The following is a 13,610-nucleotide window of genomic DNA, read 5'->3' as shown; positions in this document are numbered from 1 at the left end:
GGAAGCGCAGAGACACTGGAAGGAGGCACAAGAGATGGAGGGGCAGTAGGAGGGGGTAGCCGCTCAGGAGGAGGGAGGGGAAGGAGAGGGAGCCCAGAGAAGGAGGCAGGAAGAAGGGGTTAGAGTTGGTAGGAAGGGTAGACGTCAGGGCGAAGCTCATCTCCCGGGAGGGGTAGACGGTGGATGTTGTGTTGGGAAAAGAAATGGAGGGTGTCGAGATGGAGAGAGGGTGGGACACAACGGTAAAGGCGCGGCAACTGTTTGGGGGTTGAGAGAATGGGATAAACCAGGGGGTGAGGGGGATGCTGGACTAGGGCAGAGCGGGTCCCTATATACGAAACCGGAGGGAGCGGCTATTGGCCGCTGTCTGCACGTGGCTTAGCGGTGATGCCCTCGCTGCGCGAGAGCCGCTGCGCGGAATAGCCGCTGCGGAGGCGGAACCTTCTATGGGCTGACTACGTCCATTTGTTCTGCCACGTGTTCGACTTCCGCGGCGGAAGGTACTCGACTGGCCATCCAGATAACCTTTCCGAGCGACTTCTGATTGTGGTCTTACCTGAAAGATGTTGTGTACAGTACTCGAATTATAAACGTAGCTGAACTGAAGGCACGCATTGCGGAAACTATTCTGGACGTGATCCCCAAGACACTGGGATCTGTTGTGGAACACGCTATTTCTTGACTTCAACTTTTGGCAGAAAAAGGCCGACAGCGTTTTGAACGTGTCTTGCATCAGTCTCACGACAATTAAAAACCTATGGCGTTTTGCTTTTTATGTGATTTTTGGCCCTGGGAGAATTAAAGAGCGATTTTTGCCATCAGATGTGGTATGACCTTGTCGTGGTGGATTGTTTCGCCTAATATTTCCACAGTTATTGACGCCGAACTTGTGCAGTCATGCACATTGAACAGTACGGATGGTGCAACGTGCAACTCAAACCATAGCCGTCGTATTCCTATTAATTTGTTATTTGTAGTCACCTCATTTATCTTAAGACGCTTGGAGCGCAGTCTATTGGTAAAATTTTGGTTTTTTCTCCCATTACGTTTCCCCCGCGTCACTAATATGCAGTTCAAAAAATGTTGAAATGTGTTTGAATTCCTATGAAACCAAACTGCTGAGGTCATCGGTCCCTAGACTTATACACTACTTAAACTTATACTAAGAACTACACTCACACCCACGCCCGGGGGAGGACTCGAACCTCCGGCGTCAGTGTCCGCACAATAAGTGACACGACGCCTCTAACCGTGCGGCTATGTGGTTCAAACTTGCCGTTATACTCAGCAGTGATTCTCTTTCTACAGCGCTTTGAAACTGGAATTTTATTTACGAACACCTGTTTTCAATTTTATGTGGCACGCTTTTAAGAAAATTAGGTGGGAGAATAGAAATATCCGCATAAATACAGGGTGTAACAAAAAGGTACGGCCAAACTTTCAGGAAACATTCCTCACACACAAATAAAGAAAAGATGTTATGTGGACATGTGTCCGGAAACGCTTAATTTCCATGTTAGAGCTCATTTTAGTTTCGTCAGTATGTACTGTACTTCCTCGATTCACCGACAGTTGGCCCAATTGAAGGAAGATAATGTTGACTTCGGTGGTTGTGTTGACATGCGACTCATTGCTCTACAGTACTAGCATCAAGCACATCAGTACGTAGCATCAACAGGTTGTAAGGTGTCAGGCAAATCCAACACCTTACATGAAAACCCTGACATGATAAGCAAATCCAGTAGTATGTCACATAGCTCCGAATAAATCGTGACATTAAATTAACCAAAGTAATACGAGTAACGAGTGAGCAAATGGAATACCACAGACTAACACAAGAATCCCTAAATGCATGTCGTACCTCCCCACCGTGAGGCAGACGCAGTTCCGAGGGGAGAAACGAGGACAGAAGCCGAGAGCAGAACCGTGTTAAACTAGGAAAGAGAGGGGCTGGGCACCCACGCCGCGAGCCTACCTGTACAACTATACAACCCGCACGTTTTAGCGTCAGGCTTTTTCGCGTCTCAGGTATGTCAAGGACAACCCCCAGCCCATGTTAAAAGCTAGAGCCCTCCAGAAAAGCAGTATAGATCTTACGATAACACAAAAAGGGTCACTACCACCCGCATGTTTTAGCGTGAGACTTTTTAGCGTCTCTGTTACGTTGCAAACTTTAAAAACATTGCCCCACCACGAAAAGTATAACGTTTCCCATTGGATAGACAGAATTTTTGTAGGTGGAGCGTAAGGTTAACATTGAGACCCTGATTGGTCAGATGAAAACACAGCCAGATAGCTTTTTTAAACTAACTTCGGTAAACTGTAGTAAGGAGAAGTTCGAGAGTTAGTTCCGAGACGGCGGGCTGGATGGCTGCCGCCCTGACGCTGCTTAAACACCGACAAGGTAATGAACGCACGCGATGACGCATTTTTGAGCGCATAAGGCTTCACTCAGAACTGCAGAAGTCTCATCTGTTACACCCCTTTTTTCCGTAAAACTAATGGTGATCGTTAATTAAAACTCATGGTGTTCACATTTGCCACTTGAAGAACAGATCTGAAACGCGATGATTTTTCTTTTATATAGTTATTGAGAAGCCACATCAGCCACTGTAATTTACGACAAGTTAGATAAGTTATTAAAGATAATTGAGGGTCACTGTAGACCATTTTGATAGTTTTCTCTTTTGTGAAACTTAAATTAAACCTAGATTATAGATGTGATATGGCATAGGTCATCCTTCGATCGCTTGTAGAACTTGGAAACCCATTTAGGGAATATTCGTTCACATTTTTGTTGAACGCTGTTGGTTTTTACCATCCTGTATTAAAACATTTCCTTTTATCAATAGTGCAATTTATAAACGATGTTTTGTGATTAGAATAAATTTCCAATGGTAAACTTAACTGCTTTTTCGACGTTATTTTACCAGCTAACTAAAAATAGGAAAGCCTTGAACCCTTTCCACTATATTTAGTTAGAGTTAAGATTCTTTTACAGGGAGTGCAGTGGAGCTGACGCTGAGATCATTTAGTATTTGGTTATATCATCGCTAGTCTCACTGAACTCTTCTGAATTCTACATGTCATGTGTGGTCTGGCGTCTCCTTACCACCAACAGGTCCCAGGTTCAAACTAGTTCCCTAAAAAACACGCTCAGAGTGTCGTTGCGCGAAAGTGGTTGGGAGACACGATATAGTACAATCAGACACCACCATGAATGTTTAGAAGGTTAGTGCTCATCTCGAACGTGGTTTTGTAGTCAGTGCAATGTTTACAATTACGGAGTTGGCAGATGCCCATTTGATGTGTGGATTACAACGGGGCAATAGCCGTGGCGCGGCACGTTTGTATCGAGACAGATTTCCAGAACGAAGGTGTCCCTACAGGAAGACGGTCGAAGCAATTGATCGGCGTCTTAGGGAGCACGGAACATTCCAGTCTATGACTCGCGACTGGGGAAGACCTAGAACTACGAGGACACCTGCAATGGACGAGGCAATTCTTCGTGCAGTTGACAATAACCCTAATGTCAGCGTCAGAGAAGTTGCTGCTGTACAAGGTAACGTTGACCACGTCACTGTATGGAGGGTGCTACGGGAGAACCAGTTGTTTCCGTACCATGTACAGCGTGTGTAGGCACTATCAGCAGCTGATTTGCCTCCACGGGTACACTTCTGCGAATGGCTCATTCAACAATGTGTCATCCTCATTTCAGTGCACATGTTCTCTTTACGGATGCGGCTGCATTCCAGCATGATCAAATGGTAAATTTCCACAATCAACATGTGTGGGCTGACGAGAATCTGCACGTAATTGTGCAATCACGTCATCAACACAGATTTTCTGTGAACGTTTGGGCAGGCATTGTTGGTGATGTCTTGATTGGGCCCCATGTTCTTCCACCTACGCTCAATGGAGCACGTTATCATGATTTCATAAAGGATACTCTACCTGTGCTGCTAGAACATGTGCCTTTACAAGTACGACACAACATGTGGTTAATGCATGATGGAGCTCCTGTACATTTCAGTCGAAGTGTTCGTACGCTTCTCAACAACAGATTCGGTGACCGATGGATTGGTAAAGGCGGACCAATTCCTTGGCCTCCACGCTCTCATGACCTCAACCCTTTTGACTTTCATTTATGGGGGCATTTGGAAGCTCTTGTCTACGCAACCCCGGTACCAAATGTAGAGACTCTTCGTGCTCGTATTGTGGACGGCTGTGATACAATACGCCATTCTCCAGGGCTGCATCAGCGCATCAGGGATTCCATGCGACGGAGGGTTGATGCATGTATCTTCGCTAACAGATGACATTTTGAACAATTCCTGTAACAAAGTGATTGAAGTCACGCTGGTACGTTCTGTCACTGTGTGTTTCCATTCCATTGTTAATGTGAATTGAAGATAAGTAATAAAATGAGATCCAACGTGGAAAGTAAGCGTTTCCCGACACATGTCCACTTAACATTTTTTTTCTTTGTGTGTGAGGAATGATTCCTCAAAGTTTGGCCGTACCTTTTTGTAACACCCTGTATAACCACGAACAAATAAGTAAAGGATAAACACAATGATTTTTATACAAGAATTTTGTGAACATAAATAGTTCTTTCATTCAAAGCATCTACTCATCAGTTGACAACATGTGAGATACTTTGCGTTACTTACTCTTGGTTGGCGGTATGTTACCAGTTACATCGCATTCACACTTCTCAACTCGGTCTTGGCAGTATTCTCGGCTATCTATAAAAGAAGAACAATGAACAGTCAAAACTCCTTTTAATGTTACACACATACATCCCCATCCCGAAAAAATATATAACTGTACGCATAGTATTCAGAATATCTTATAACTACAGATTCATTCCAATATTTTCTTTTTTTTCATTTTATACATCCTTACATCATTGGAAACCACTCAGGATGTAACTCTTCAAAGTAATTTTGTAATGTATAATTTTCAGACGTGTGAAGACCAGTATTTAGAGGACTGTGCAAACTTCAGAGGGCTTTACTTAGTTTTGGAGACGTTCTGAAAAAGTGCTCGTTTGGTGTACTTAAATGTTAATTTCGAAATTTAACTTTCCCGTTTCGAACCATCCCGAAAAATGTAGAACAGTTCAAAAGGTCATAAAAATTTCAGTTTCACCGACTACTTGCTAGTAACGTGAAAATGATGTATTTTTCGAGTAAGATAAGAGATGTCAAAGTTATTGTATTGTACTGGATGGCGGAGCAACTCAGCGTCGTCTTCTTTGACACTCTCCGATAAAAACGCATTAACAGTGCTGGATACTTCCTTCCGACCGCTCCCTCCCATTATATAACCTACAACCCACATTAAAACATTAGAAGATATAATCCAACAAGTTTTATGATAACATTTGGAAAACTAATGGTCTCTGTATCGACTTGTTAGGCTGTGCGGCTGGTCCCGGCGGAGGTTCGAGTCCTCCCTCGGGCATGGGTGTGTGTGATTGTCCTTCGGATAATTTAGGTTAAGTAGTGTGTAAGCTTAGGGACTGATGACCTTATCAGCTAAGTCCCATAAGATTTCATACACATTTGAACACAGCCGGCCGCGGTGGTCTAGCGGTTCTAGGCACTACAGTCTGGAACCGCGTGACTGCTACGGTCGCAGGTTCGAATCCTGCCTCGGGCATGGATGTGTGTGATGTCCTTAGGTTAGTTACGTTTAAGTAGTTCTAAGTTCTAGGGGACTGATGACCACAGCAGTTGAGTCCCATAGTGCTCAGAGCCATTTGAAACATTTTTTGAACACACATTTTTTTGACTTGTTAGGATAAGAATTCGGTTTTACTTCAAAGGCACAACAAATCAGATGTTAAGGCAATAAGAGCGTCAAAGATCGATAAATATTACGATGATGTAGTATCTTAATGCAGATTTCTCTTCGTCATTGTGCAAAAACACTTTCGTCCTGACGTTGTACTTTTTCTTGTTTTATTGTTTTTAAGTAACGTTAATTGTCGTGTGCACAATACTAAAACAAGATAAAGCAAATAATACAAGCAAAACAGAAGAGATTAGTTCAAAATAGGAATTGGCGAATGTTAAAGAAAACGAATTGCTAATTCTTTGTTGTCTGTTCTTTGTATGTCACTGAACCATACCACTAATCGACTGAAGTACGATCTGCTAACACTGTAAGCAACACCAAAGAGACAGCCTTGTTGGCTGCCTAGGAGAACGCCTCGGATGCTGGTCCTACGCTCTCACGCCTTTGGCGTATGCGTGACCCTTCTCAATGGCCCGACTGCCACACATTTATTTTTCCATTATTTGATGGCACCTGAAGATGAAGCTTTAGCCTTCGAACCCTTCCGTGCAGCAAAAAGGAAATATCGGCAACTGAAGTGGAATTTTATTCTGTCAGTGGTCATAATGTTTTCGATTGTATATTTATACATACTACAAATTTCCAGTTTACTTCTCGGAGAATGGCCTTTGACTACGTTTTGGAACCCTTGCGATGTATGCTACAGTCTTGATTTTACGCTCACTAGGAATTATTGTCTGCCTTATTATGTGAAGTTTAAGTGCAATGAACTGTACCTTGAAACGTTATAGATTACTGGTGCTGCCTTACGGTCTTTTAGCGATCGTAGTTGTTGATTTTTACCAAAAAAAGTAGTCTAATTTTTGAATACTATAAGAACAACCTGCCATCAAGTCTGGCGCTGCGGCGCTGCCCCCTGTTACCAAAGTTGCGGATATGTCAGTTCTGTGACGCCTTATTTCTCACAGCAGTTAGTGCTTCAACGTCTGAAGGACCACAGACACTGAACATCGAAAGACTTTTGCGGAACGTAACGGCATCGTCAAACGATCGTGCGTCTACATTGTACGGAATGTCTACATGTCATCATGTTTCCTACTCAAATACTGAACAGTGACGATGAGGCTGTCAGGCACACATCGACTCACGAAACGTCGGCATACTACCATGGTACCAACACTGAGTGACTAGGAGAGAGAAATTGTACAGCTGTCATTAATCCGACGGTTAGCTTGAGCAGCAATTTGCTCCACTAGGCATCGTGCTAGAGGTGGTATTAATTCGCCATTCATCGACGTTCGGACTTACATAGTCTTCCAGTTATAGGGGCACCTACAGTTTAATGTGAACTCAGAACCACAAAGACAGTAGAGTTTATTAATGCCCAGAACAAACCATGACGGATGTTATTGGTAAAGATCGCATCGTTTAGATATTCACTGCTCGGTTCAAATGGTTCAAATGGCTCTAAGCACTATGGGACTTAACATCTGAGGTTATCAGTCCCCCAGACCAGGCTCATCCAAGAATTGCGCCCAGCGGGCGCACCCGCGTCTTGCGGGTGCAAGACAATATAGTTCAGCACCCCGGCCGCGACCGTGTGTCGCTAGTGTCGCCATAGGAGCGAGAGAGAGAGGGAGAGAGAGAGAGAGAGAGAGAGAGAGAGAGAGAGGGAGAGAGAGAGAGAGAGAGAGCTGCAGAGCGAGTGAGACCGCGTAGCTTGCTCTGCGCTGGACTGTCCCGCGGTCTAACGTAAACAAAATTTTCCATTTTAGAATTCATTTTATGTAAGGGATATAGAGTCTCATTCTTATTGTTAATAGTTACAAGTAAGTATTTTTTGCTATACTTGGTGCTACAATTTTTTGTATCCCTTTTCAGAGTTTAGAAATCGGATCCTTAGTTTGCTGTTTTGTACGTAATAATTTTAAATGAACATGTTTGAAAACTTATTAAAATAGAATTAAGGTTATAAAGCTCTTTAATTCTTAGTCAACATTGTTAAACAAGACAACTAAAATTTTACACGTTTTTCATCTCGAGGAAACGATTTTGTCTAGGCTTCGTACAATAATCCGTGAGACTGCTAACCTCAAGGAATTGGTCAAATTTTTATCGTCAAGAAATGAGCGGTTCTTAGTTTTAGCAAGCTTTAAAAGAGAGAAACAGCGCTCACAAATATACGTGGAACCAAACATTGAGAGAACTTTGGCCGCGTGCTTGTGCAAAAGATGCTAATTCTCTCGTGGAAGACAGCTGTAAAAGTCATCAAAAGTTTTACACATAAGAAAGCGGTCCTTCAGGCGGATATGGCACTGTAGGTCAATCAGGTCTAGTTGAAGTACTTGTGAGACGCCCTCTGCCCGAACGGAAAACGGCCGAACAAACATATCTGCCGGCTGGCGTTAGGGCGGTCAGCACGGCCAGCTAAGCGGCACGGCTCGCCCACTGCAGCCACGCGGGCGATCGCCTGCCCTAGAACTACCTAAACCTAACTAACCTAAGGACATCATACACATCCATGCCCGTGGCAGGATTTCGAACCTGCGACCGTAGCAGCAGCGCGGTTCGAGACTGAAGCACCTAGAACCTCTCGGCCACAGCGGCCGGCTCACTGCTCGGAATTGATAGAAATAGTTATAGAGCAGTCCAAACATATAGATACCAATACTCATTTTTTCGAGAAAACAGTTTCTTGCAAAACAAATGACAGCACTTGGAAGGGAGTGCACAGCGCGACTTTGCTTCATCATTTGGATCTGGTTTTCATTTTGAGAGGCAAATAATGGGGAAGAAAACTGTTTTCCTCCTTTGGTTGAAATAACTTACTCAACATTTAAGTTCTTGTTCAAGTACAAAAAAAAAGGTTGAAATGCCTCAGAGCACTATGGGACTTAACATCTAAGGTCATCAGTCCCCTAGAACTTACAACTACTTAAACCTAACTAACCTAAGGACGTCACGCACATCCATGCCCGAGGCAGGATTCGAACCTGCGACCGTAGCAGTCGCGGGGTTCCGGACTGACGCGCCTAGAGCCGCACGGCCACCGCGGCCGGCTGTTCAACTACAAAACAGACTTTTAATTGATACAGATTTTTCACTTTCAAACATTTGGTCTCTTTTGTGAAAGAACATCCGCAGGAAGAATGTGCAACATTTGCGGATGGCACGAAAACAAGGCAGGCAACGCAATAAAGTTTAAATATACGTAAAAGGACAAAATACTTTGCTGTGACATGAGGGAGCACTGTGAGAACAGGATAATTTCCTATTACAACAGACGACACTACCGTTCGCAGTCTACACCAGCGTCAAATCTCTCCTTCTCGTGAAACGTTGTCAGTGATGTTCCTTTCCCTTCTGTTCTGTTGTGTTATTGGACTGTGTAAATGCCGCCAGTGTTAGATGCCATTGTTCTGACTTCCGTCCGTAACGTGCAGTACGAAACGACTATCAGTTTCTCTCGGACGTAGCGCATTACGGCGCCATGTCGGAATTTCTGGCATTCTGCCAACTCATTTTGGGCGTGCTGCAAGAGTGCTGCATAGGTGATATCGATAGTACAGACACTGCCGTCGAGAGCGCGCCGGTCCCGGAAGTCTCTTTCGAGTAGCGAGTCGGTGGGGCTGTATGTGCGACATGAAGTCGACGCGTAGACAAAAAAATGTTAGAAAGTTATAATGTTGAGTACTGGCACAAAATATTTGATAGGAGCTTGATGAAAAAGATAGAAGAGTTCCCTCTAGTGAATCACTGAGATGATAACGTCATACGAGTCACGAATGTTCGAGGTCTCATCAATTAAACATGAAATTGAGAGTTATACGAAGGTATTAGACACTGACTACAATAAGTTATGTGTGTTTAAAATGTTACCACCGTTACTGTGAAACCTGATAGAGACTAGGCGATAGCATGCCCCTTCGAAAATATCTATTCACTTGTGAAATATGTAGATGATGTGGCAAACATCGGTAAACATGTGGTACCTAGTTGCGTGTTGAATGGAGTTAAACAAGTGGAACTGATCGTTTAGAGCACGAAGTACAATCAGAACAGAGTGCTGCTGATATTATAAGATGCGGAAAGTTTTACCAGAATACGTGACTATCATTTCGAGTCATTTCGAGTGAACACTGTGTAGTTTAAATACTCAGAGGTGCAGTTCCATTTTGGCTGCAGAGTATGGAGACCATGAGCATACAGTGGAAATACATTTGCATTGACACAAGTTATATGTAAGGGACTCACATGCTTGCTGCAGTGAGATGCAAACCTGTTGTGCTCGTTATCGTTAAAGACAAACGTATTTGCTCGTGCCCTGCCGCTTATCAGCATGACTCCTTCCTGATGTGTACCATCGATGTTAGTGCCGGGAAAAATCGAGTCACCCACTCAAAAACGAGTAATATTCTCGATCTGACAACTCTTCTGAAGCTAAACGATGAACATGACTTACAAATATCTGGCAATACCCTAAATAAATTACTAGGTGTCACGTTGCTTCTCAGAACACGTGGAACCAAATGTAAATATTGGCGTCACCATACTGCTGGCTGCTTTCTAGAATTTTTTTAGAACTGTGGAGCGCCCAAATGAAGAGATGGCATGAATCAACACAGAAGTTGAACTACAGCGTAACCATGAAAGATACTGCCCCTCAATTCTTGGGCGACTCAAGTGGGCAAGTGTGAAACGGCGCCAAATTCGCCTAGCGATGAGGTATATTAATCTGAGAGGAATGCATGTGGTGGATAACAGTCCATGAGGCACTCTGGGGCCAGCCGCTGTGGCCGAACGTTTCTAGGCGCTTCAGTTCGGAAACGCGCTGCTGCTAAGGTCGCAGGTTCGAATCCTGCCACGGGCAAGGATGTGTGTGCTGTCGTTAGGTTAGTTAGGTTTAAGTAGTTCTAAGTCTAGGGGACTGATGACCTCAGATGTTAAGTCCTATAGTGCTCAGAGCCATTTGAAACAAATATGGCAGTCTGGGAATATAGTCGCAACTAAAGGCGTTGTCAAATGAGTCCCACTTTGATTTGGCACCGGTTAATGGTACAGTCCGATTGTCGTGCAGATCCCAAAAAGCCATAGACCTAAGTTGTCAACAGGGCACTGTGCAATCTGATGGTGGCTCCGCAAAGAAATGGGGTGGGCTGTGTCTACATGGAATGGACTGGGTCCTCTGATCCAATTAAACCGACCATTGACTGGAAATGTTTATTCTGCTATTTGGAGACCATTTGCAGCTATTCACTAACTTCACGTTTTCAAACAAAGATGAAATTTTTATGGATGGCAATGCGCAATATCACCAGGCTTCAACGGTTCGCGACTTGGTTTGAAGTACACTCTGGACAATTCGCGCGAATTGATCTCCCGACACGAATCCTGTCGTACATTTACGGAGCGTAATCAAGAGGTCAATTCGTGCACAAAACCTTGCACCAGCAATGCTTTCGTAATTATGGATGGCCATAGAAGGAGCATCTCAGTAATTCTGTCGACTTGTTGACTCCACACTCCGTCGAACTGCTGCACTATGCCGAGCAAAATGAGGACCGAAAGGTGATTCAGAGGTATTCCATGATTTTTTCCAGTTCAGTGTACAACTGATGAACCAACGCAAGTAAATCATGGGACCAATACGAGCAAATGATAAAGAACGCCTTGGACAGTGTTGTGTTCAAGTGAAGTGTTAGAAGAGCAGTTTTGCCTATCACAGCAGCTTTGTGGTAGTAGCTTTCCCAGTGTCTTCCCCTTCCACCTGTCCTCAATGAGTAACGGCGTCATGGGTCTGCCTTTCCGCCTGTCCACAATGAGTAACGGCGTCATGGGACTTCCGTCCTATTGCCTACCACTAGAGGCCGCTACCAGAGCAGCACAAACACTCACCTGGTGCCCTCAGTTCCAAACAGCAGCTGCCAGGTGGCAATGACAATTGTGGATCATTTCCTGCTTCCGTGCCGCACTCATCAGTGCATCGTATTTGTCCGCCAGTAATGTTGGCAGCCACTAAAGAGAGCGCTGTCAACCGGTGACTACGTTGCTGCCGCTTTGTACTGGCGGAGAAGGAGATCCCTTCGCCGACAGGAGGAAAAGATGACGCGCGGCAGACAGTGCCAGTTCCGACGCTTCAGTCAGACAGTACAGTTCACTGTCTGCAGCCTGCTCAGCGCACTTCAGGCGATTATTAGGACTAGGGCTCGACGTGTTCCACTGAGAAAACGGAAGTCCCAACTTAACAGCCGCTATTTACGGAGAGGTGTAAGACTCAAACTAGTTTCTGCATAAACCTAACCTAACCTAACCCAACCTAACCTAACCTAACCTTGCATCATAGTGACAATATCTTAGACTACCAAGAGGCTGCAAAGTTATTTGTATTCCACTGCATTAAGTAGAAGAAATCAATTGCTAAAAAACAAACTGTTGCCAAAGTTAAGTTCCATATTGAATCATAACTCTTAATAAACGCCACTGGATATTTCTGATTACGTTTCCACATTTCTATTCTAGTGTTTCCATGTCAAGCAAGTATTTAATTAGTAATACTAGTGTACAACTTGCCACCCATTTTAATGAACTGCAGCAGTGAACAAGTTTTTAGCTTCCTTGGACGTTTAGGCTGAGGTAGCAGTAATGATCAGTTACAATATCTCAGTGTGTGCGGTACTTAGCTGACAGTGCGAGATAATCAAGACGCTTTTACGATACTAGCGCTGCAAGGTTGCACACGATTGACAGTTCCATACAGCTATTGAATGTCCAAACAATTTTCTGCTCATCCGGGACGTGATCCTTTGGGAGGCATTCAACTTTCGTTCCACGACGAAACTGACTGTAGTCAACTAATAATCAGCCAAATCTGGTTTATTATAATGTCATTCAAACGTATTCATTATGCTATTGTGCTTCCTTGCGACTCGAGTATGGTGTCCCAAATGCTATAACATAAAGCGTGAGGACACGTTTTGTCATGGAACAAGAGAAGAAGTACCTCACTAGCCGCAATATTACATACAACATAGTGTAAAATACATATATCAAAAGAGTATTGCATCATCCCATTTCCAAGAACTCCTAAACATAGACGTTGACTGTGGATATTGTATCACAGACATAGTCCCTTTGACTGTTCAGAGATGTCACTAAACCCACCCAAAGATGTAAACAACCATGCGTAAGCAGCGACTATTAGATGGAGGTGGTCAGATAGCCGATCAGTTTCAGTCATTCCACCAGGAAGGAGGGACACGGCTAGTGCTGTCTGTAGTTCAGCCATGCCTAGACGGTCAATACCGCGGTTCCATCGCATTCGCATTCTTACTTTGTTCAAGGAAGGTCTCTCAACAAGGAAAGTGTCCAGGCGTCTCGGAGTGAACCAAGGCGATGTTGTTCGAACATGGGGGAGATACAGAGAGACAGGAACTGTCTATGACGTGCCTCACTCACGTCACCCAAGAACTACTACTGCAGTGGATGACCGCTACCTACGGATTATGGCTCGGAGGAACCCTGACAGTAACGTCAGCATGTTGAATAATGCTTTTCGTACAGCCACAGGACGTCGCGTTACGACGCAAACTGTGAGAAATAGGCTGCATGATGCGCAACTTCACTCTCGACGTCCATAGCGAGGTCCATCTTTGCATACCACGACACCATTCAACGCGGTACAAATGGGCCCAACAACATGCTGAATGGAGCGCTAAGTATTGGCATCACGTTCTTTTCACCAATGAATGTCGGAGACGTGTTTGGAGGCATCTCGAACAGGCTGAACACCTTAGACACACTGGACA

At 44.2% G+C, this 13,610-nt stretch overlaps 1 protein-coding gene across 2 annotated transcripts in view; it reads right to left on the bottom strand.

The window, feature by feature from the left end:
* Positions 1–13,610, bottom strand: part of LOC126285078 (trypsin-like) — a 160,887-nt gene that overhangs the window by 135,920 nt on the left and 11,357 nt on the right. For both annotated transcript variants that reach the window (XM_049984403.1, XM_049984410.1), the window contains exon 2: positions 4,674–4,748. In XM_049984403.1, coding sequence (XP_049840360.1) covers positions 4,674–4,748 — 75 coding nt within the window. The remainder of the gene's footprint in view (positions 1–4,673; positions 4,749–13,610) is intronic.

Source organism: Schistocerca gregaria, chromosome 1 (assembly GCF_023897955.1).
Source record: "Schistocerca gregaria isolate iqSchGreg1 chromosome 1, iqSchGreg1.2, whole genome shotgun sequence".
NCBI lineage: Eukaryota > Metazoa > Arthropoda > Insecta > Orthoptera > Acrididae > Schistocerca > Schistocerca gregaria.
This window is presented reverse-complemented; position numbering and strand designations above follow the sequence as displayed.